At 44.0% G+C, this 24,335-nt stretch overlaps 1 protein-coding gene across 1 annotated transcript in view; it reads left to right on the forward strand.

Moving 5' to 3' along the window:
• Positions 1-24,335, forward strand: part of dscaml1 (Down syndrome cell adhesion molecule like 1) — a 412,483-nt gene that overhangs the window by 357,895 nt on the left and 30,253 nt on the right. The window contains exons 21-24 of the mRNA XM_067970940.1: positions 2,995-3,148; positions 5,280-5,397; positions 6,565-6,728; positions 6,954-7,052. Coding sequence (XP_067827041.1) covers positions 2,995-3,148; positions 5,280-5,397; positions 6,565-6,728; positions 6,954-7,052 — 535 coding nt within the window. The remainder of the gene's footprint in view (positions 1-2,994; positions 3,149-5,279; positions 5,398-6,564; positions 6,729-6,953; positions 7,053-24,335) is intronic.

The raw sequence follows: 24,335 nt of genomic DNA on the forward strand, positions 1-24,335 counted from the left end.
GAGATTAATCTTCAATTCCTGGAGACTCCAGGACAATCCTGGAGGGTTGGCAACCCTAATTTGCCTCCCGCACAACAAGAACTCACCTTATTGGAAAATCATGGACCCAAGTCCATTACCTGCCGTTCCCTGGCATGGCGGACTGCCAAGGTGCAACCTTAATACAATTTTCCTCCAGCTTGCGATCTCAACCTCACTAGATCTTCATTCAGGAACTATGCAGTCAGTGACAGAACAATCATATTGAACGTTGCAAACTGCAGTCTCCCTGCTGTGAAAGAATGGTTGCTATCGGTGCATTCGAGGGACAGTGAGGCTCTTGTCAACCTTTTACATACTTTCTTTTCTGAGGCAGTCGCATTTAAAATTCTATTGTGACTGCAGGCCAAAGTGACAGAGGGGGTTTTTGCTCTAATGTATTCTCTCGAAAATTACAAGTCTTGTGCCCAATGTTATTGTAGATTTTTCAAGGCAGCTTTGACAACATGCCAGCAAATAACAGTATCAGATCCCCACGGTTTTAACCAGCCGCTTTGATGAGCAGATTACATCTCCATGGCAACGCTCAGCTCAGATATTGAAATGAATTTGAAACAGGGCTTTTGATAAGTAGCAATTTGTAGACCTCCTGTCCCCTTATCGGTGGACCGTAGGGCCAGGGTTCCAGGTTACTAAAGAACGCGACTTTTTTTTTTCCGGTTCCCTTGTAGGAAAATGGTTTGTAAACGTGAAACCAGAATCGATGGAACGATAGGTGCGTAATTGGGATACTGTCAGAGCCACCTTTTTAAATCTGATAATGGAAAAGATTAATTTTGATTGAAGTTAGTTCACTTCTTTTGGGTGTCGTACAGGACAGTTTTTTTTAAAAACAGAAAAAAAATGATCGCTGCCTGTTTCGTTTCCCGTTTCTCCTCCATTTATATCCATCCTGGATTTTCTCGTCCTGCTGCGGGGGTCTGATTGAAAGTTTTCAGACTCCCATCTTCTGGATGCTTCACTACTGAGGGCACCAGTCTGGTTCTTGTGGGGTTCTGAGTTGAGGGGGGGATTCAGGAAGAAATCTGCTGATAAAGTAGCTCCTTCTTCTGAGGCATCTGGCTGCTTCCAGACACCTCCAAAGTGATTTACAAACACATGAACAATGACGGGCAGGAAAAGGCCCTCTGGTCCATCCAGCCTGTCCCACACGACTGCAATGCCTTGGGCATCACAATATATAGACTCCTCACCCCACCTGAAAGCCATGTGATCTTCTGGGAGAGGCGGAGAAAAAACAAATAAAACCTAAGCCAATCCCCTATTCGCTCTAGCTATTGCTTCACGGCATTAGTCATGAACCTTTAGCGATCTGTGCACTGGAACACCCAGATCTCGTTCCTTTTCCACTGTAGGGTATATGTACGTTCAGCATTCACACTGTCCACATGCATAATATTTGCAGGGTAGACAGTAGCATCTTCTATTCACAGCAAAGGCAATGAACAAGAAATATGTCCCTATAAAAATGAGCCCGTCCCACCCTCCTTCATGACCATTAAACGCCTCACATGACCGACCTCGGAATGCTGAGCAGCCTCACGGTGATGTCATAGGAAGAAAGCAACACCAATGGTAACAGGAGGGAGCCTGGTCGGCATGGAAACCACAACCATGAGTGTGTTAAACAGACAAAGAAGGCCCAACAAAGTTAAACAGCTTCAAAGTTTGAGAAAATGTTGCTGACTTTCTAGCGTAAGGACCTTTAACAGGCTATCTTGCCAGTAGCAGTGAGTTTCTGGGTATTATTTAAAGGGGCCGTATGATCATGAAAAATTAACTGGCAAACCTTTCATTTGTTGCAAATACACAACATGATGACATAAATTGCATCACCTCGCTTGCTTGGCGACAATGGTGGTGTTCCCTCCCCAAGCAAATGAAAAGACACCTGTCCCACTGCTTCTTCGTGAAGGCAGTGCCCCCCTTTAACTCACTGGTGAAACCTATAGGCTCAGGAATTATGGGTCTTTCACCCTTGTGAAGCAAACCCAGCAGATCATCACTACTGAGGTGACGCTCTCCTGGCCGGCCTCCCACCTTCCACCCTCCGTAAATTTGAGCTCATCCAAAACTCTGCTGCCCCGTACCCTAACTCACACCAAGCCCTGTTCTCCCATCACCCCCCTGTGCTCACTGACCTATATTGGTTCCCGGTCCGGCAACGCCTCGATTCTAAAATTCTCATCCTTGTTTTCAAATCCCTCCATGGCCTCGCCCCTCTCTATCTCTGTAACAGCGAGATCTCTGCACTCCTCCAATTTTTGCCTCTTGCGCATCCCCAGTTTTCATCGCTCCACCATTGGCGGCCGTGCCTTCAGCTGCCTGGGCCCTAAGCTCTGGAATTCCCTCCTTAAACTTCTTTACCTCTCTCTCCCGCTTTAAAACGGTCCTGAAAACCTACCTCTTTAACCAAACTTTTGATCCCCCGTTCTAATATCTCCTTATGTGGCTCGGCGTCAAATTTTGTTTGATAATTGCTCCTGTGAAGCGCCTCGGGATGTTTTACCACATTAAAGGCACTATATAGATACAAGTTGTTGTTGTTTAATAAGGGGTCACTTTCTGCCGGTGGTAGGGTCCGTCGCCTGCAGGCAGTACACCGGGAAAACAGTGGTTGTGTTGGCCGTGGTTTCAATGGATGGAAAACCGGAGCGGGCGCTGCCCCTGAGATTTTCCAATACTCACCTGTAGCAGGCAAGGCATCACCCACTACTGGCATGTACTTAGAAAACGACCCCCTGTATTGGAGGCGGAGGATGAAGGAAGAGGACTAGGCCTACGACTTTCCAATACTTGAAGCACAGCTGGGTGGTTAGATTGTGGGGCTCCAGGCCTAGAGGTTTGACACGCAAGTCCCAATGCCCTCGAGGGCATTGACCTGTCTATATTTTACCGCTGCCAAGCACACCTGGTGCTGTTGCCAGAGATTGATGGACTGTTTCTCCCTCACAGGCTCCCAGTGAATACGAGGCTTCCCCGGAGACCCTGTACTACCGAATCCCGAACCTGAACCGCAGGCAGCAGTACCTGCTGTGGGTGGCAGCTGTTACATCGGCCGGCCGAGGGAACATTAGTCATAAAGTCACCGTCGAGCCAGCAGCAAAGGGTACGTCAGCAAACATCAGCTGCCTTGTTAACGTTGTACTTCCTCTTCCCTTTTTATGTTTCCCTCCTTTTTCGGTCCCCTCTATCATGCATTTTCAGATACTGTACATATGAGTAATTTGAGATGACATGTGGTGAGTGTAGCATGTTTGGGTGGGAACAGGTGACTTTGGACCTGTGATTCCCAAAGCTCTCCACCACTGGGGGGTTTCCTCGTGTCATGTCTGGGTCTGTTGTGAACTAAATGCATCAACATGAATTACCACCCAAGCACATTCAACCAAGTGGCACTGTGTGGTAATTATAGCACTCTGGCAGCTTCATGTAAAGGGTTAACAGCGAGCCAACCTCTTTTTAATAAAACAAAAACAGAGAAATCGAAAGGATTTCATCAGAAGAGCCTACACCTGAAATGACTGTTTTATCTACGATATTTTGCTTTCTACTTCTTTTTGGAGAAAATGAGATGAGAAGATACAAAGATTAATGCTGTAAAGGCTGTGTTCTTTTTCCTGTCGGTATCCTCATCTCACACTATAATCTCATGGTTTTTTTTAATGCATTGGTCCTTTTTATATATATATTGTTTTTCAATATCACATTTCATGTACAATCAGTAAGTCTTTCAGTCGGTCTTGTGCAAAAGTGCATTGTCAATTTGCATGCTTCTCAATGCTATTAACCCAGGAGATACCTAGGAATCTGGTAAATGATAACAGTGAGCAGTGTCCCTAATTCCCCACTCCCCGCTCCCCTCGCAACCATTCTGCCTCTCAAGCTCGGGTGCTTCATTAAGAGCAGTTGATGCAGTAGCTTGTTAGCTCGGCAGCAATAGGAATTTGATTCCCCTTTGAAGTCTGCCTTCAGTCTGCCTGTCCCTGGAGTGTGGGGGTCGGGTAAAATTTTCACTCGACAATAAGGGTTTGCAAATAGACTTGTCCGAATTATGAGATGGCAGGAGTCCCCTGCGCCCTTCACACATCAGTGAAGACGCTGTTAATTGATAAGACTTTGCCGTTTGTATCAGCGGGAGATGAAAGGAGCCGTGTATGAGAACGTCATTTAAGAATTAGTCTTGCATGCTGGAAATTCCAGTAGCAACTCTGGTGATGGCCTAGCGAGCAAAGGCACCACCTGATGTTGTGCTGTACAGTCCTACTAATGAAGGCCAGAAGGTCTGGGGTTTAATCCCTGGTCTGTACTGAGTTAGCAGATCTCAGCTAGGGCAGCAATTGGCTTCAGCCCTCCAGAGCAAAATCAGCAGGGTTACTGCTCCCTTGACCCCCTGCTTGGCAGATGCATGTGTTTGGACATTGATTGAGGGCAGGATGGGGCTCGACTGGGAGTCCCCCTGACGCTCATTATCTATATCACACGTGCACAATGCAAGGTGCTGGAGGACTGTCTGTGGAACAATACCTCAGTCAGTACCTTTTGGAGCGGGAATAAATTAATCTGGGTGAACAGCAGAAAGTTTATACCACAGCTAAGATGGCAGCTTCCACAGAATCCATTGCTGTTTTCTTTTCTAATTAATTGCAGAGGAGTGATATTTTCAGTCACTGCGGCAAATATCACTGCATACACAAGGTAGGTGGCACTTGGGTTTGTACCTCACGGCCACTGTGATCTCCTGGAACCTGTTTTTGATTGTCTTATGTGGTCCGAGAGGAATTTTCCAGATCTTTTTCCTTAAATTGGCCGAGGGTTTTTTAAAATCTGCATTACATACTGTATTATATACTATCCTTATATACTGTGCACTATACGCTGCACTGTATATTATACTATATGTTGTACGTGATATACTGTACACTCTATACACTACTATATACTATGCACCATATACTGTATAATGTACCATGCATTACATACTGTATTATATACTGTGCTGTCTACTATGCACTATATGCTACATGGAATATTGTAGTATATATTGTGCACTATATAATGTGAACTGTATACACTGCACTATATAATGTACACTGTATATATTGCACTATATAATGTACACTGTATACTGTACTATATATAGTGCCCTAGGTATTGTGAACTATATACTATCCTATTTATTGTGTTGTGATGTACACTGTAGAGTTGAATATTTAATGTATACCTGTTTTGAATTACAGCCCCAGCAAAGATTATTGCATTCGGAGGAACAGTGACCACTCCTTGGATGAGAGACGTATTGTTACTGTGTAGAGCTGTAGGTGAACCAGGACCTACCATCAAGTGGACAAAAGACAGGTGAAGCATACTCACTGAATGGCAACAGTCTTGTGCTTTTTATCTGTGAATCCCAGCCTCCTGGGCTTTGAAGGGCTGCCAGGTCCATCCCACCAGTCATAATGGTAAAAGGGTGGGGTGTTGGGACCAGCAGCTGAAAGGATTCAGATCCTGACTGGGAAAACTGATGTTTGGACTGGACTGGATTGGGAGGTTTTGCAGCCAGGCTGAGCTTTGGGGGCCTGTGCAGTGAGACAGCTCATTTTGGAAATGAGGAGATGGTAACAAGACTCTCAGTCCCTTAGAATGACGCTATCTTATTGACCAGTCAGGCAAACAGCATTGACAGTTGCCATGGAGATGTTTGCTGCTCAGATATCTAATGATATTCATCGAGAGAAGGGAAATGATAACAAGGAACAGGACAGCAATGCAGTCTGACAAATAATAACCACCCAACCAACCAGAATACCATAACCTTGAAATTAATGTTCATGATATTAGTCTCCGCATGTTTAATGTGTTTATGATAGACCTCTCTCTACTATTTGAATGGAGGCAATAACCCATTTATTTTAAATGGTTTAACAATAGGGAGTGGGACGGAAGGAATATAAGTGTTAAAAAATTCAAACAACATTAACTCTGGACTTTTCCATAAAGGTTTTACGGAGCTGTGATAAATGAAGCTGTTGCTATTGCAGTAACATGATGGTGCAATGCAATACAGCACCACAGAGCTCACACCTGCAATTTCCCCAGACCGCTGAGGTCCTGATCTGAACATATCATTGTGGGAGATAGCTGAGCGGTGGCCAAAGATGTCCTCCAGGCGGAAAACTTAGACGGCGAGAGAGAAAGAGAGAATCAGTTATTCCTACAGACCCCCAAAGGACTGGTCACAGAATAGCATTTGCAGAATTGGGCCTCCCTCCCCAAGCCATAAGAGCAAAGTCTAGGTCACCTGCTACAAAGGAGTGAAAATAAATTAAAAAGAGGAAATGCGAACTGTACAACAAAACATAATCTGTACTTCGAGGAGAGCTCCTGAATGTCTTATGGCCATGTTGCAACAGACAATTAAAGAATTATGGCCTTGTAATGAAAAAATCTTAATTGAAAAGAAGCAAGTCAGAAATCTAACACCATCTTGTGTCGTGATTAACAGTAGGGTTGTGTTTGTTGCAGTGAGGACTCTGCTATCCCAGTGCAAGTTGACGGCCACAGAATGATCTTCAACAATGGGACCTTGTTTCTTCGCTCGGTCAAGGCAGAGGATTCTGGGTATTATACTTGTACGGCCACAAACACCTGGGGTTTCGACACCATCATCGTCAACCTCCTGGTGCAAGGTAGGAGTGCACTCTTCTGCAACCTCATAGTTAAGCTGTTCATTTCTCTGACTCTGGCCTTGTGTGCATTACCCCTGGGTTGGATGAAAAGCCAAGACACATAAATGAAAAAGACAGTTCCGTAACCCACTGTGCCATAAAGTCCCCTGTTAAACTTGATTCAAATAATAATTTTGGAGTATGAGATTCTATCATTTCATTGATGATTTATTTGCCCTTTCCTAGTACCACCTGACCAACCTCGTCTGACTGTGTCAAGAACCTCAGCCTCCTCCATTACCTTGGCTTGGATTCCTGGTGACAATGGTGGCAGCTCCATCAGAGGTACGGGGAGCTATTAATCCATACCTTACTGCCATTCATTCCCCATCTGTATTTTGAAACATCAACCCTTTACAAATTGCATGCAACTACACCGGTAAGTTTTATTTTTAGTAAGTGTCAGCTTGGCTCAGTTGGTAGCACTCTCACACCTGAAACAAACCACCGTTCTGATGAGACATTAAACCGAGGCCCTGGCTGCATCCTGGTAATTCAGATGGACACCAAAGATGCTAATAAAAAAAAACAGAGCATGGCGTTCTCCCAGTGTCCTGGTCAACATTCCTACAAGATTAGCTAGTCATTCATTTCATTGCTGTTTGTGGGATCTTGCTGTGTACAAAATGGCTGTCACATTTGCCTATGTAATAACAGTCACTGCACGGCAAAGTATCTCATTGTGTGTGAAGTATTTCAAGACGTTGCCAAATGATGTGATAAAAGCGTGGCCAGGTGTGACTTCTTTGGTTTGGTACCCACCGGAGAGTTCCGGAAAAAGGGCGAGGAACAGTAATGCAGGCTAGAAAGTATTCCTTTGTAATATTTTATTCTAATTTCATTTCACCAATTTTCCGTGATTGTTGCTGGGGTTCAGTTCTACAGGCGCTAGCAACCCAGTGGCAATGTTCATGCGTGAGCCCAGGCGGTAAACCCCATGTCCCTCCTGTCAGCCCCAATTTATGGTCGCTCACAAGTACCACCTGGTGGAAGGTGACGGTAGGACCAGGGTAGTGGTGGTACCAGGCCTGATGTTTGCAAATAGAGACAGAGGACCTAGTCAAGGCCTCCTCTTCCGCCTTTTTAACGCCCCAGAGCCTCACCATCTAAAAGCCTCGTTCTTGGCTGAGGCCTCAGAGCCTTTTCTGTTCTCCTCTTCGGGGCTCTTCGGCCCCTTTCAATTCCCATCCATCTCTTTGGTTGCTACAGTGGCAGACTCCCTCTTGGTGGCGGAAATCCTGACCGGAGCCTACCCTACATGGCCAATGGCCATTGTCTCTTACCCAGGAAAACGAGAGGGACGAGGGAAGTCCCACCCCACTGCTATCCCATCGGAAGCGGGAAAATCCAGCCCCTTGTGTCTTTGATGGAATTTCTTGGTTCATTGAGGTTTGATTTTAATTTCGCTGAAGACACATTGATGAGAGAAGTCCGTCCTGTTGTCTCCTCAATCCTTTTACACCGTCCAATTCAATGACCTGTCAAAGTTCTCTAGATTCAGGAACTGTCCCTCTAGACTGGAAAATTGCACATGTCACTCCGCTTTTTAAGAAAGGAGAGAGAAGGAAACCGGGGAATTATAGACCAGTTAGCCTAACATCTGTTGTGGGGAAAATGCTGGAGTCTATAATTAAGGATAGGGTGACTGAACACCTCGAGAATTTTCAGTTAATCAGAGAGAGCCAGCATGGATTTGTGAAAGGTAGGTCGTGCCTGACAAACCTGATTGAATTTTTTGAAGGGGTGACTAAAGTAGTGGACAGGGGAATGTCAATGGATGTTATTTATATGGACTTCCAGAAGGCATTTGATGAGGTCCCACATAAGAGACTGTTAGCTAAGATAGAAGCCCATGGAATCGAGGGAAAAGTACGGACTTGGTTAGGAAATTGGCTGAGCGAAAGGTGACAGAGAGTAGGGATAATGGGTAAGTACTCACATTGGCAGGACGTGACCAGTGGAATCCCGCAGGGATCTGTCTTGGGGCCTCAATTATTCACAATATTTATTAACGACTTAGATGAAGGCATAGGGGCACAGTCTAAAAATTAGAGCCAGACCTTTCAGGAGTGAGATTAGAAAACATTTCTACTCACAAAGGGTGGTAGAAGTTTGGAACTCTCTTCCGCAAAAGGCAATTGATACTAGCTCAATTGCTAAATTTAAATCTGAGATAGATAGCTTTTTGGCAACCAAAGGTATTAAGGGATATGGAGCTAGATCACAGATCAGCCATGATCGTATCAAATGGCGGAGCAGGCACGAGGAGCTGAATGGCCTACTCCTGTTCCTATGTTCCTATATCCACACATCTATTCTCTTTGTGCAACGAAAATAAATTCAGGCTGACTTTGTTATCTCTCGACTTAACTCTCCTGGCCGGCCTCCCATCTTCCACCCTCCATAAACTTGAGCTCATCCGAAACTGCTGCCTGGATCCTAACTCGCACAAAGTCCCATTCACCCATCACCCCTGTGCTTGCTGACCTACATTGGGCCCCGTCTGGCAAGGCCTCGATTTTAAAATTCTCATCCTTGATTTTAAATCCCTCCATGGCCTCGCCTCTCCCTATCTCTGTAACCCCCTCCAGCCCTACAACCCTCCGAGATCACTTCGCTCCTCCAATTCTTGCCTCTTGAGCACCACCATTGGTGGCCATTCCTTCAGCTGCCTCGGCCCTAAGCTCTGGAATTCCCTCCCTAAACCTCTCCACCTCTCTCTCCTCCTTTAACTCGCTCCTTAAAACCTACCTCTTTGGACAAGCTTTTGTTCACCTGTCCTAATATCTCCTTATGTGGTTCGGTGTCAAATTTTGTTTGATAACGCTCCTTTGAAACGCCTTTGGACGTTTCACTACGTTATAGGTGCTATATAAATGCAAGCTGTTGTTGTTGACTTCCTTTATAATTCATGCCCCCTGCTACTTGAATTCTTTGCCACAGTGGATGATCAGTCCTGTCAGTCCCCTTCATAATTTTGAAAACACCAGTGAGTGTTACCACTGTCCTCTGTTTTATCATTTCATTTCCACACACAAACCCAGGTGGATACGGGCACGATGTCGGACAATCTGTGATATCTTCTTGGCTATTATAATTCCTGTTCTATTTAGCAATTGCAATTCTAAATAGAACAAGTATTATTCTGGGATTGCATGTTCTGTGCAGATATAATCTTTAACAAAATGGTTTTATTTGTTCTAATCTTGTGGCTGGGAAAATCTTCCGATGCAGTCGCTGGCAAGAATATTGCTCGGAGGTGATTTACATGTGTAGTAACCTAATCGCAGCCTCTCGGGATTCTCAGTGCAACCCCCGTCTACTATACAGGCTTCACTCAGAGGCTGTTGATGGTTGTGTGTGAAGCTCTTAAAGGAGAAATGCCTTCAATTCCTTCAGGAAGTATCACCAGATAGATTCCCGTTTTTTTTTGTTCTCTGTGATGAGGTACGTGTTATGCTTTGGGGTCATTTCTGCCCTTTTTTAAAATCCTAAATATTTCACCTACTGTACTTCAGATTACTTCTGTAGGTGAGTTCTGAGCTCCTCTTTGACCCTGGTGTCTGGGTAAATTTTGGTTTCATGCCCAGCATCGTGAACAGAAAACCTATCCTTCGAATTTCCTTTGGCGACTCGATCTATCCTGCGTTCTACGGGATCTTTCTCGCCTTTGATAAGTGGGGGAGCACCACATCATCAGATTTTGCTTCAGACTAATTATGAAGCAAATTTATTGAACAATCAAATAAATAGCAGTAATAGGACACATTTATGTTTACAGGAGCTATTATAATAAACCAGCTGTTTGAATGGAAAATAGTAAATCTTTGGATTCTCTATGCTAAACTACTATTTTATAAATACACAGTTATCCTTTTCTTACCCACCGCCAGAGCTAAATGGCCTGACCTATCTCTCTGAAAATTGCAAATTAGCTGAAAGTTTGAAAGTCCAGCCTAATGAAATACTTCTTGATGGGACTCCTTGGATTTGAATAACTGTCAGCTAAATTCAAAAATAATTGCCAGACATAAGCACAACTATTTGTTGTGCGTTTGAATGTGGCTTGGCTCCTCCACTCAAGCTATCTGCTCAGAGACCAAACAGAGCGACATTGTACCGGGTTAGGCTGTGGACACGATGTTCAGTGCAGCTTGTTTTTAAACTCCTTTAGTATTGCGACTGAATTAAAGGGACTGCTGCCAAGCTGAAACTTTGTCGCATATGTCTTTTCACGTTCCCCTTCTCAGCAGGAAGTTAGTTAGCCAGCATTAGCTAAGGCGCTATCAACAAGCAGCTCCATTGTTAAACGCCAGTGGTTGGCATTCCTTGCTGTGATGGATGCCAATCGAGAGGTGACTGAGAAAGCAAAATTCAGGACCAGCCATGCATTGAATTTTCTTGGGCAGGCAACTTCCTACCAATATCCCAAAGTGGACTGGATATGGGTCTGCAGGATTTCCACTCAGTCACATCAGTAGATAATACCAGTAGATGGGAAAGTTTCAGATATATCAGTTACATATAGAAGAACATAGAATTTAAGGCACAGAAACAGGCCATTTGGCCCAACTGGTCTGTCCCAGGGCTTGTGCTCCACACAAGTCTCCTCCCACCCTATTTCATCTAACCCTAAGTCCACATCCTTCTATTCCTTTCTCCCTCATGTATTTATCGAGCTTCCCCTTAAATGCATCTATGCTATTCGCCTCAAGTTCCTCATAGCTCTCCATGAAGGGAGAAAAGAACTGTGAATTCACAAAAACAGTTTGGGATATTGCTTCCCATTATTTAACGTTGTCCTGATTGGAGCAGTGGGGGGCATTTCATATTGTTAATATTGCTCCTCTCACATTTACCACCTTCTTTAGTAAATAATCCATTTTCTGATTAGTCTACCTGAGATGCATTTACTTATGTGTACAATAGACTATTGCTGTTGGCCACATCAATTGGTCTCCAGAAGGAAGTGTGTTGCAGAGAAGATATCTTTTGTGTAATAATGAAATTGTCATAAATGCTGTACATTTCCTTGAATAAGGGGTGATCTGATCGAGATGTTTAAAATATTAAAAGGTTGCAATAGGTTAGATACGGAGAAACGATTTCCGCTGGTGGGGGAATCAAGAACAAGAGGACATAATCTTACAGTTAGAGCTCGGCTATTTAGAGGGGAAATCAGGAAGCACCTTTTCACACAAAGGGTAGTGGAAATCTGGAATTCTCTCCCACAAACATCTGTAGACGCTAGGACAGTTGGAGCTTTCAAGACTGAGCTCGATAGATTTTTGTTAGGTAAGGGTATCAAGGGATATGGAGCTCGGGGAGTAAATGGAGTTGAGGAACGGATCAGCCGTGATCAGGCTCGAGGGGCTGAATGGCCTACTCCTGTTCCTATGCGCGTGATATTTAAGGTTGTAGTTGATCACTGTTGGTTTATACCTCGTGTAGTCAGGTGACTCAGACTAGCGTGACAAATGTAATTGAGAAAGAAGGAATTGCAACGGGCTGTGAGGTAACATTCAACTGAAATACCATGTTCCAGCTTTTTACACTCACCTCTAGGGAGGTTCAAGTTTTTTTTTTGAAGAAAAGCACGTGATTTATCTCTCGAGAGGTTTCAATGTAAATATTTGTACTTTGATTCTCAAAAACGGCGTGTGCTATAATAGATGAACGCGTAGCTGTCTCATAAACTCGCCCCCTCCCCCTCCCTCCCCCCCCCCAGCCCTAACTCCCGGAATGGACCACAAGAAATCCCCTCCCCCCCCCCCCCCCCCCCCCCCCAAGAAAGGGACATCTTGAGGCAGGGTAGGGCGTTGAACCAGTCAGTGGAGTGTCTGGAAATCTCCAAAGTGTAAACTGGACACATAGGGAGGCAATTTTAACCAACCCACCTGATGGGAAACTGACGCGATCGGGTGCAACGCTGGTTTTGCACCTCGTCTGATTTTACTCTCCATTGAAGTCAGTGGGGAGTAATATTGGGCGGGGTGTAAATCCGACGTTCCACCCAATCTCATGGGTTTCCCACCTGGCAAGTTAGGTTAAAATGGCACCCATTCAGTTGAATACCATTTTTCCGCTTGACTTCCATAGAACTGAACGCCAGGCGGGCCGTACAACAGAGGGCCGATGTGACGCTGCCCGTTTTGTGCCATCGATGAATTTCTACCCCCCTCCTCTCTCACGACACGGACGCACCAGCTATTCGGGTTTTCAATTCGCTTCCGTCTTCAGCAAAACAAACCTTAAAACTGGAGCCACGTTCCAATCCCTGCGGCCCTCCGCAGTCCACTTCTGGCCTTGGGGACAGGTGGTGGCCCTAAGGCAGGAAAGGCAGTGTGCTCGAATTTGCTTCAACACTGCCCGGCTCTGAATGCAGCCTGTCAAGCATAAACCTCTCTTTATTAATCCTCTAGCAGTGAATTAGAAGAAAAACCCATTCAGCAGTAATTTCCTGTGTGGTAATAACATTACTGCCTTTTTAATACATTGACCAGCAAACAGCTGCTGATACACAGCAGCAAGGATAGAGAAGGAGAGAGACCATCCCAGCAATTAATTACGAGCAGACAATTAATTACCTACACCCATCAACTAAAATCCCTTCTCTCTCAAATTTGCCTTGTTGATAAACTTTCCCCTTAATTGGATTACTGATATTAAAAACTGTGAGCGTGCAAAGAAAGAGCAAGTGCTTTCATCCCCATTCAGGCTATGGTACGGTACGTTTGATTGCCATGAAGAAATTGCCAACTGATTCCTTGCATGACTTCCCCTGGATATTAATCCTTTCAGGAGCAAAGCAGCTTCGCCAAGGTTTGAATAAGATGCCTCCGGTGAGGTCTAAACCTGTGTTTACGTTTGTCTTGTAATATTCCTGTCTGTAAAGTCAATTAAAATGTGTTTCACTCTGTAAATGAAGTGCAGGGCCCTCCTGTTAAGAGTTTAATTGGTTTTAGACGCGATGTTCCTCTGTTCACTCACATCTCCTTTTTCCAGTAAAATTAGTGTGAAGAGAGGCAGAGTGTTGGTAGAAAGGTCCAGTGAACTATTGAGTCCCAATTTTAACCCTCTGCGCCCAACGAGAATGGGGTTAAAATCCTTGCAAGTGTGGCATTCGCCTCATCCTTGCTGGGTTCGCACTGTGCGCCATTTTATCAGGCATGTTCCTAGTCAGCCAGAGAGGCCCTCGCATGGGCAGGCGAGGGCCTTGTTCAAATTCAGAAGTTGGGGCCTGCAGACGTCATTTAGACCCCGGCTATGTTTTAACTCGGGGCAGCTGTGTTGGGCACAAGGTTTCGGTCTCACCAACAGCACCGAGCGTGAAGGAGCACAAGGCTCTGAAGAGGGCCGAAACGGTAAGTGGAGTTTATTTTTTAAACGTTTCCTCAGGGCCCCACAAGGAAACTAAAGCCCCGGATTTCCCTCCCTCGACCTCAACGCCAACCCCTCCTCCACTTACCTGACTGCCGGGGAGCGTTCCCGCTGCAGCCTCTCACCATGCTCGCCTAACTCACACCCTCCGACCTGACGTCATTGACGCTGGGTGAGGCCTGGGAGTTAAAATGGCCCGGGCCTCACGCTTGTGAGCCGGGGCAAGCTTAATGCTCCCCAGACCAGCCCCACGCTCACTCCTCGCCCCTCGTCAAAATCGAGGCTTTGGTCTTAATTTTTTTTTTGGCATAGCTCAAAATATTCCAACCCCTCCAGAAATGGATTAATAAGCATTAGCAAAAAATTTCACAAAAGGTCGACGAGCTTATTAAGGCCTTGTTAAAGATCAATCCTTAGAAATTAGTGCAGGATTACACACCCAAGGAGTACAATTGAAAGTCGAGTATTTAGCTCCAGATCTGATCTGAGTTAGTGAGTCAGACTTTCCTGTTCCTGCGCCTGGAGCTATTGTCTCACCTGGGTGGAAGGAATGCAGGAAAATCGGGTGGGAAGGAGCACAGGCCCATAAAAATAAAGACTTGCATTTATATAGTGCCCTTCATGACCTCAGGCCAAAAAATTTGGCCAGTGTGGAGTTCGCTCAGTGAGGTGAAGCAGCTGGAGTCCTCTTCCCTCTAATATTTTTACTATGAGTTTCCAAGAATATGCTCCGAGCATTGCCTAAAGGCACGAGTACCCTTTCTGCTTCCATTCAGCACATCTTTCTAAACAAAGAGCGCATGGAAGTTTTATTATGGGAAACCAGAGGGTAGTCTGGAGGTGATGCCACAGGGCTGCCCACAAGCGACTAAGAAAATGATTAATAATAAAGTATTGGCTCTTTTACTCGGCTTATCTGATTTACTTAATCTCAGTTTAACAGTTTGTTACAATTGTATGGTTTTGTTTTAATGTAAACGCTGTCCTTATTTTGTTTTTTTTTATTCGTTCATGGGATGTGGGCGTTGCTGCCAAGGCCAGCATTTATTGCCCATCCATAATTGCCCTTGAGAAGGTGGTGGTGAGCCGCCTTCTTGAACCGCTGCAGTCCGTGTGGTGAAGGTTCTCCCACAGTGCTGTTAGGTGGGGAGTTCCAGGATTTTGATTTCCAGTGACGATGAAGGAACGGCGATATGTTTCCAAGTCGGGATGGTGTGTGACTTGGAGGGGAACGTGCAGGTGGTGTTGTTCCCATGTGCCTGATGCCCTTGTCCTTCCAGGTGGTAGAGGTCGCGGGTTTGGGAGGTGCTGTCGAGGAGGCAAGAAAGCAGCCTTTCCATTTACTTGGAGGCATTCCCTACTCAGGCACCAGCCCCTAACTGTTACTGAGATGGAATTTGCAAGGCTCACCACCACCTCCTCAGGACAACTGGCATTGGGCAATAAATAGCAGCCTTGGCAATGACGATCACATCCTGAGAATCAATATTCTTATGTTTACAGGATATTCATCAAGCAGTGAACAATCACACTTAAGGCTGAGATAGCCTTAGTCATCCTGATGTGATGCCCTGATCGTTGCCAATAGGTCCATCCAATTTTATTCTTATTGAACTTTGTAGCTATTGATTACAACTTTTCAGAGGGCATTAAGAGTCAGCAACATAGTGCGGGATTGGAGTCACATGTAGTCCAGACCAGGTAGGGGTGACTGGCTTCCTTCCTTGAAGAACATGAGTGAACCAGTTGGGTTTTGACGATAATCCGGAAGCTCCTAAATTCATTTTTCTGGTGCCAGCGCATAAAATTGCCAAAGTTATCGAATTCGATTTCACAGCTTGCTAATTTTCCACCCATTGAAGTGAATGGGCGGTAAAATCAAGCACAGAAGTGGAATTTTTACCTCGATGTGTAATGTGACCTTTCTCAGTGGATTTGGACTGGGACTAGATAATAGGGGACAAAAACCCATGACATCGACAGCCCAAGCGTAAGTGCGGAGATGTGCCCATCAAGAACCTCTGCCCCTTACCCCCAGCAGAGTATCCGCTCAGGCACCCAATGGAAGGATGGGCAGGAAAAGCAGAACTGGCCGGCCATGCACTCCAACATGGCATCGCTGGCCCAGAGGAGGGCAGTGATAAGCCCCCCTCCACCTCTTTATAAGGGGGCTGGAAAAAAAATGTCCTTCAAAACCTTTAGTTGGTGAATGAAGGCAGCCTGGTCGACACAGTATGTTTAAATTTTCAAAAAGCTAGTGACAAAGTGCCACGCAATAGGCAAATTTATAAGAATGGTTCTGTCGTCCTTCTTTACTGTGGAGTTTATGACCTTTGCTGTAAGTGTGTTTGTTTACTGTTTGATGAATATCCTGTAAATATAAGACACGTTTTTTTTTCTAGCACTCTGGTAATCCAGTGCAAAGATGAGCGTTACAGAGAGCTCCCACAGGTGTCAGTTAAATAAGGATCTCTTTTCATTGACTAAAGCCAATCAATAGGTAACTCCAGCCGTTGCTTTATGTGAAAGTGAGGGAACTGCCGAGAGGACTAATGATGGAAGTCAGTTCAGCAGCAACTTGACGTGAGCTGAGGCCAAGGGGAGAACGGGAATCAGATAGTCTTTATTAGACTAGGATTTTGTGACCAACTTGCGCTGAATGTGGTTGCAAATTCCTTTTATGGAGCACCTGCTTTACATTTCTAACCAGCTAGAGAAGTAGAGCTGGTTGGAGAAAAGGAGCTCCTTTGGAAAAGAAGATTGTGTCTCACAAACCTAGTTAAATTTTTTGAGAAGTTTACTATGTTGGTGAATAAAGGCAGCCCGGTCGATATAGTATATGTGGATTTTCAAAAAGCTTTTGACAAGGTACCACTCAATAGGCTAATTTATAAGATAGAGTCCTCAGGGACAGGAAATCCCAGGGTGGATAACGACTTGGTTACATTCTCATAGGCAGAGGATTGTTATTAATGGTAGTGGTTGTGTGTGGAGACTATTTACTGGTGGAGACCTGAAGAGATCTGTGTTAGGACCATTACTGTTCTCTATCTGTATTAATGATCTGGATGAAGGCATCGAGTGAGTTCGCAAATGAGGCAAAGATTTGTGCTGGTTTTAAAATCTTAGATGCGAGAAAAAAGACTACAGTCAGATCTACACATGATGGGGAATGGGTCCATGTCTGGCAGATGACATTTAATGTCGATAACCGTAGTGGGTAGTGCCAACACCTGGCATGCAGGGCTCTTTACTAAAGTCTATTGAGCAGGAAGGAGATCTAGGTGTTGTAGTGCATGAGTCTCTAAAGGTTTGTGATCACAAGGCTATAATAAAGGATAATACAGTACTGGGATGTATTGTTAGGACGATCCAATATAGGGACAGGAGTAAGCCATTCAGCCCCTTGAGCCTGTTCCGCTATTCAATTAGATCGTGGTTGATCTGTATCTTAATTCCATCTACCCGCCTTGGTTCCTTAACCCTTAATACCCTTACCCAAGAAAAATTTATCAATCTCAATTTTGAAATTTCCAAATGACCCCCAGCCTCAACAGCTCTTTGGGGAGAGAGTTCCAGATTTCCACTAACCTTTGTGTGAAGAAGTGCTTCCTGACATCACCCCTAAATGGCCTAGCTCTAATCTTAAGGTTATAAAACAAGGAGCACTATAATGTCCTTATGCAAGATCTTGGTTAGGCCTCATCAAGAATGCCATGTACAGTTTTGGTTCCTTCACGTGGTGGGAAATACAGGCTGGGAATTTTCCTGGAGCTGCTCCCACTCCGCCAGCAGCACTTCACCAGAAGCGTGACGAAAACCCCTGGAAAAGAGTGGTTAAATTCCCCGCTCCATTTTAACTGCCCCCGCCCGGTTTCTGTCGGGTGGTGGGGGTTTAAAATCCCCCCCCCCCCACACACATTGGGTGGTCTCATGGAATTTGTTTTGATCGCCTTTGTGGGGGTTAAAGAAGAATTTCCTAGAATTCTTTTCCCTGAATTGGCCTAGGGTTTTATTTTTGCCTCTCCCAGGAGATTGCGTGGCTGTTGATGGGTGGGGACGTTGAGGGTCCTGAGGCTTAATTACGACATGACTGTATGGGACAGGCTCAATGGACCAGCAATAATTCGAGACACAAAACTGAGGTGCAACCGTGGGTGGTGTCGTTGCAATGTGAAAAGTTTACATAGGCAGTTTCCATTATAAATTTGAACTTAGGAATTTACAATGGAAAAAAATTGACAAAAAGTGCCCACAAGAACGTGACAAGTTTTTATTTTTCAGGTTTGCAGCGTGCTCATTGAATCCCCACTGCCATCCCGCCACCCTTTTAAAATTGAGCCCATAGGAACAGGAGTAGGCCATTTAGTCCTCAAGCCTGTTCTGCCATTCAGTGAGCTGCTCTGTGACCTAATTCCATATACCTACCTCTTAGCCCCATATCCCTTTGGTTAACAAAAATCTATCAATCTCAGATGTAAAATTAACAATTGAGCTAGCATCAACTGCCATTTGCAGAAGAGAATTCCAAACTTCTACCACCCTTTGTGTGTATAAATGTTTCCTAACTTCACTCCTGAAAGTCCTGGCTTTAATTTTTAGGCTATGTCCCCTAGTCCTAGACACCCCAACCAGCGGAAATAATTTCTCTCTGTCTACCTTCTCAGTTCCCCATAATATCTTGAAAACTGCGATCAAATCACCCCTTAATCTTCTAAATTCTAGGGACTAGAAACCTAGTTTGTGTAATCTCTCCTCATAATTTAACCTTTGGAGTCCAGGAATCATTCTGGTAAATCTACGCTACACTCCCTTCAAGGCCAACATATCCTTCCTAAGGTGCGGTGCCCAAAACTGAACACAGTATTCCAGGTGTGGTCTAACCAGGGGTTTGTATAGCTGTAGCATAACTTCTACCCCCTTGTATTCTAGTCCTCTAGATATAAAGGCCAGCATTCCATTAGCCTTTCTGATTATTTTCTGTACCTGTCCATGACATTTTAATTATCTCTGTACATGGACCCCTAAGTCTTTTGGACCTCCACTGTTTCGAGCTTTTCACCATTTAGAAAGTATTCTGATCTATCCTTTTTAGGTCCAAAGTGGATGACCTCACACTTGGGTACGTTGAAATCCATTTGACACAGTTTTTCCCATTCACTTAATCTATTAATATCTCTCTATAATTTTATGCTTCTATCTACACTGCTTACAATGCTACCTATCTTTGTGTCATCGGCTCTCTATCCCATCATCTAAATCATTAATAAATACAGTGAATAATTGAGACCCCAACACAAATCCCTGTGGGACACCACTTGTCACATCCTTACCAATTTGAGTACCTGCCCATTATCCCTACTCTCTATCTCCAGCCGCTCAGCCAGTTTCCTTTCCAGGTCAGTAATTTGCCCTCAATTCCATGAGCTCCAACTTTAGCTAACAATCTCTTCTGAGAGACTTTATCAAATGCCTTCTGGAAGTCCATATAAACAACATCCATCGACATTCCCCTGTCCACAACTTTAGGAAATGAGTGTAGATGTCAGATTTTGATATATCATGGATAGAAATGAATGGGAAGGGTTTTGGTCCACTGAAGCTCTATAATTGATCAGTACAGTGCCTGAATTTTTCTTGAACCTGAAGTTGGCTGTATTTAAATGACAAGGATATAGGATGCAACTACTACTATTGGTGTTCACACTGCCATGGAATGGATTGAACTTCACTTAACCCTTAAATGTTCCTGGCACTTTGGAACGTCAGCTGGAACATGGGGTGAGGAGCAAGTGAGCTACTAACACGTGAGCTGACTCCAGAATAGGGCCACATGCAGTGGGTAGGTGATTGGAAAATTATATTTAATTGTACTGATTGTTAGTAACATAGTTACATTAGGAATAGTGAGTAGTCCTTACATAGACGCAGGAGGAGGCCCTCGGCCCTGCTCCGTCATTAATGACTGATCTCCATATTCCCGCCTTCGCTCCATATCCCTTGATACCCTTACCTAACAAAAATCTGTCAAACTCAGTCTTGAAAGCTCCAGTTGTCCCAGCATTTACAGCCTTTTGGGGGTAAGAGTTCCAAATTTCTGCTACCCTTTGTGTGAAAAGTTGCTTCCTGATTTCGCTCCTGAACGGCCTAGCTCTAATTTTAAGTTTATGTCCCCTTGTTCTTGATTCCTCCAACAGAGGAAAGACTTTCTCCATATTTACCCTATCAAATTCTTGTAACATTTTAAACACCTCAATCGGATCACCCCCTCAATCTCCTATACTCAAGGGAATACATGCCAAGTTTATGCAGTTTGCTGGCAGTACAGCTTCCAGATCAACTGGAATTGTCCATTACTATTTTGCCCTGTATTTTATTGGGAGATGAATTGAATAGAAATGACATGCCTAAAATGCGTAAAGTGTAGCTGAGTATAGCATTCACATCACAGTCCTGGGCTCGTTTCCTAGGGCTGTAGAAAGCTGAGGGGGATCAGAGGGAATCTATCCACTGATACAAACACACAATGTTGTTTGTGCCCTTCCCTGTTTAATGATCATCACACTCAGAGATGAGAACAAATACATTCATGTATTGAAAACACACCCTACACACCTACACAAACGCACACACATACCAGTCAGAGCAGCCTAGTATCTCGGCTGTGTCTGCAGCTAACAGTGCTAAACTGACACTCAGATCTATCAGCCTTAATTGTGATGTGTTTTATTAGTCCTGCAGGAACAAGAACATCATGGGATAACATAGGAGGAGGAATTAGATAGATGGAAAGAATGATATCGGCCATCTTATGCATATCCTGTTGGTTTGTCACCGAGCAGAATAAGAGACAGCCTTAGACCACCCTGTAACCTGGGCCTCAAAGGTGTTCATTAATCACCAGGTTTTTTTTCAGCAGACAACTATGCTTAATATCAAAACAGACACATGTGTTCCCTACAGTCTTTCTGCTTTGCTATTGTGCGTATAATAGAATCCGATTAAATGAAAGGGTCAGAAGGACATAAAATTCGTTTCCAACACCAGACTTGCATGGAATGGCTGCTCCACACTAACCGAGTAAGGAATGGCACTTTGTGCCAATTTAATTCAGTCGACATGTATCTGGACTCCTAATACTATGTAGATCAGGACTGACAAGTCCCATGTGCATAGCTGCATCTGTAAGGACCTGGTCAGCGAGCCTGGACTGGGTAAGGATTTTCCTAACTCAGGAATTTGCCCAGAGATAGCTTCTATCAGAAATGCATGTACAATGAGCGAATTGGATGTAGAGGCATTAGTTATTGATGCAGCTGATTAAAATCTTAAGCTTGGTTTGAGTATGTCTGCGGCTATTGAGAGATTGGATCATATCTCATCAATTTTAACAGAGCAGAACAGGATGACAGATCATCCTCCAGATTTTATTGATTCGCAAAATATTAAAATTCTGTGATCCGGTTTATGGAATGTAAAAACCCAATTTATTGTTTGTTTGTGCATACTTAGCGATTCAGTTAACGCTTCAAGTGTAAGAAACCAAAATCCTTAAAGAGTCATTCACAGAAAATTTGCATTAGGTTGTGGAGACAGTATTTTTTTATTCAGGAAATTAAAATGTAGCTCAACTAATGGCACAAAATTTGCATTGTTTTTCAATTATCTCTCCTTTTGCTGCTTCATATACCGAAGGTGCTGACTCTTGCTGGGGTGGGGGGTTTCCCTGGACTTCAGCAGCCCTTTGGTACCTCATCCAAGTGGGCATTCTTATTGTGTGAACCTATGCAGTTGAGTGTCATCGGGCCATTTGACCACAGAAGGCATCACAACCGAGCACAATTCTATCCTCACCCAATGTCCACTGCCCAGCAGGAATCACTAGATAACGTCCAGGAATGGACACCCGGGCTGATCTTTTACCTGTCTTCCCAAAAAAAAACCAGACCCAGTACAAGTTGAAGATACCATTTTTGATGGCTTAATGTTGAATTTGCAAGTTGGTTATTAGTGAGGAGGTTTCACATCTCATTGAGATTTGAGCAATATATACTATTTAACAACAACAACTTGCATTTAGATAGCGTCTTTAACGTAGTAAAACATCCCAAGGCGCTTCACAGGAGCGATTATCAAACAAAATTTGACACCGAACCACATAAGGAGATATGAGGACAGGTGACCAAAAGCCTGGTCAAAGAGGTAGGTTTTAAGGAGTGTCTTAAAGGAGTACACTGCACTCAAGGAAAAAACTGTAAATGCTGGGAATCTGAAATAAAAACAAAAAATTCAGAAAATACACAGCAGGTCTATTGCAATGAGAACAGTCGGGTTGATGTTTCAAGGCCATTTGCCCAATCTTCTTCTGTTCCAATGAAGGGTCTCCACCCAAAATATTAAACGGTCTTTTCCCTTTCTTCAGATGCTGACTGACCTGCTATGTATTTCCAGCATTCTTTGTTTTTAAAATTTTTTTTTTATCATTTGTTTCTTTATTCTAAGTGTTATTTTTAAATTTCACTAGCTATTAAAAGATGAACATAAACCACAGGAAGAACGGGAGTGTGGACTGTTGAGTTCTTAGGACACAGAGGCCTACTGAACATTCAGAATCTTTGTCACTTTCTATTCAAATTGTAATCACCGTCATTGCAGACTTGCAATGTAGTATCATCGACGCTCACTGAATGGGTAATTTGAATAGAATTGAATTCAGAGCAGATCTAACACAAGAAAGCCACCAAACGCAATGAATCATGTTGTGTGCTTGAAAAGCAATACATTTGAGTTTGATTGTGTTGTTTCTAAATTCTGGCTGGATGTACGCACAAAGGAAACGTACAAGGTTTGTGCGTTGGGAGATGGATTCTTAAAGTGGCAGGTTCCGTCTCGGTGTGCTTTTTTTAAAAAAAGATTCATCGTTCAGTAGCTCTGCTCGGCTCAGTTGGTAGCACTCTTGACCTCTGAGTCTGGAGGTTGAGGGGGTCAAACCCCAGAATGGGACTTGAGTTCCAAATCTAGGCTGAGGAAGCCACTTCCTTCGCACTGCCATTGGCGGCCGTGCCTTCAGCTGCCTAGGCACTAAGCTCTGGAATTCCCTCCCCAAACCTCGTCACCTCTCCACCTCTCTCTCCTCCTTTAATGTAAAGAATCTTACAACACCAGGTTATAGTCCAACAATTTTATTTGAAAATCACAAGCTTTCGGAGATTATCTCCTTCGTCAGGTGTGTGACGAAGGAGATAATCTCCGAAAGCTTGTGATTTTCAAATAAAATTGTTGGACTATAACCTGGTGTTGTAAGATTCTTTACATTTGTCAACCCCAGTCCATCACCGGCATCTTCACATCACTCCTCCTTTAAGACACTGTTTAAAACCTATCTCTTTGACCAAGTGTGTGGTCACCTGTCCCGATCTCTCATTCTTTGGCTCGTTGTCAATTTTTGTCTGATTACGCTCCTGTGAAGAGTTATGGGACGTTTAACTATGTTGAAGGTGCTATATAAATGCAAGTTGCTGTTGCTGAGTGCTGTCCTTCAGGTGAGATGTTAAATTGAGGCCCTGTCTAGTGTTTCAGATGGCTACTGTGGACCTACCAGCCTGCTCTAGTTATTCAGGTGGATATTAAAAGATCTCATGGCCCCATTTGTAAAAGATCAGGAAGTTCTCTCAGAATCTTGGCTAATATTCCTACCAACATTCAACAGTTTGCATTTTATGTAGTGCCTTTAATATAGTAAAACCTCCCAAGGCGCTTCAAAGGAACGTAAATCGGACAAAAATTGACACTAAGCCAAAGAAGGCGACATTAAGATAAGTGACCAAATGCTTGGTCAAAGTGGTAGGTTTTAAGGAGGGTCTTAAAGGAGAAGAGAAAGGTAGAAAGGCCGATTCCTCCCTCAACCAACATCGCCAAATGGAGCTGAACTGATCCTTTACCTCAGTGCAATTTGTGGGATCTTGCTGTGTGCAAAATGGCAGTTGCACTTATCTACATAACAATGGTCTCCCTGTAATTCGTTGTATAATGAAGCACTTTGCAACATTTCTGAGATATTTATCTAAAGGCGACACCTTTTCGTTGCAGTAGCTCAGGACCAAAGACAGGACCAATTTGGGACATTGTGGGTCTGATCCATGTATGGATCCATCCAAATAAATATCGCCTTATTGGACCGTGTTAAAT

The sequence above is a fragment of the Heptranchias perlo genome, chromosome 33 (genome assembly GCF_035084215.1).
Source record: "Heptranchias perlo isolate sHepPer1 chromosome 33, sHepPer1.hap1, whole genome shotgun sequence".
In the NCBI taxonomy this organism is placed as follows: domain Eukaryota; kingdom Metazoa; phylum Chordata; class Chondrichthyes; order Hexanchiformes; family Hexanchidae; genus Heptranchias; species Heptranchias perlo.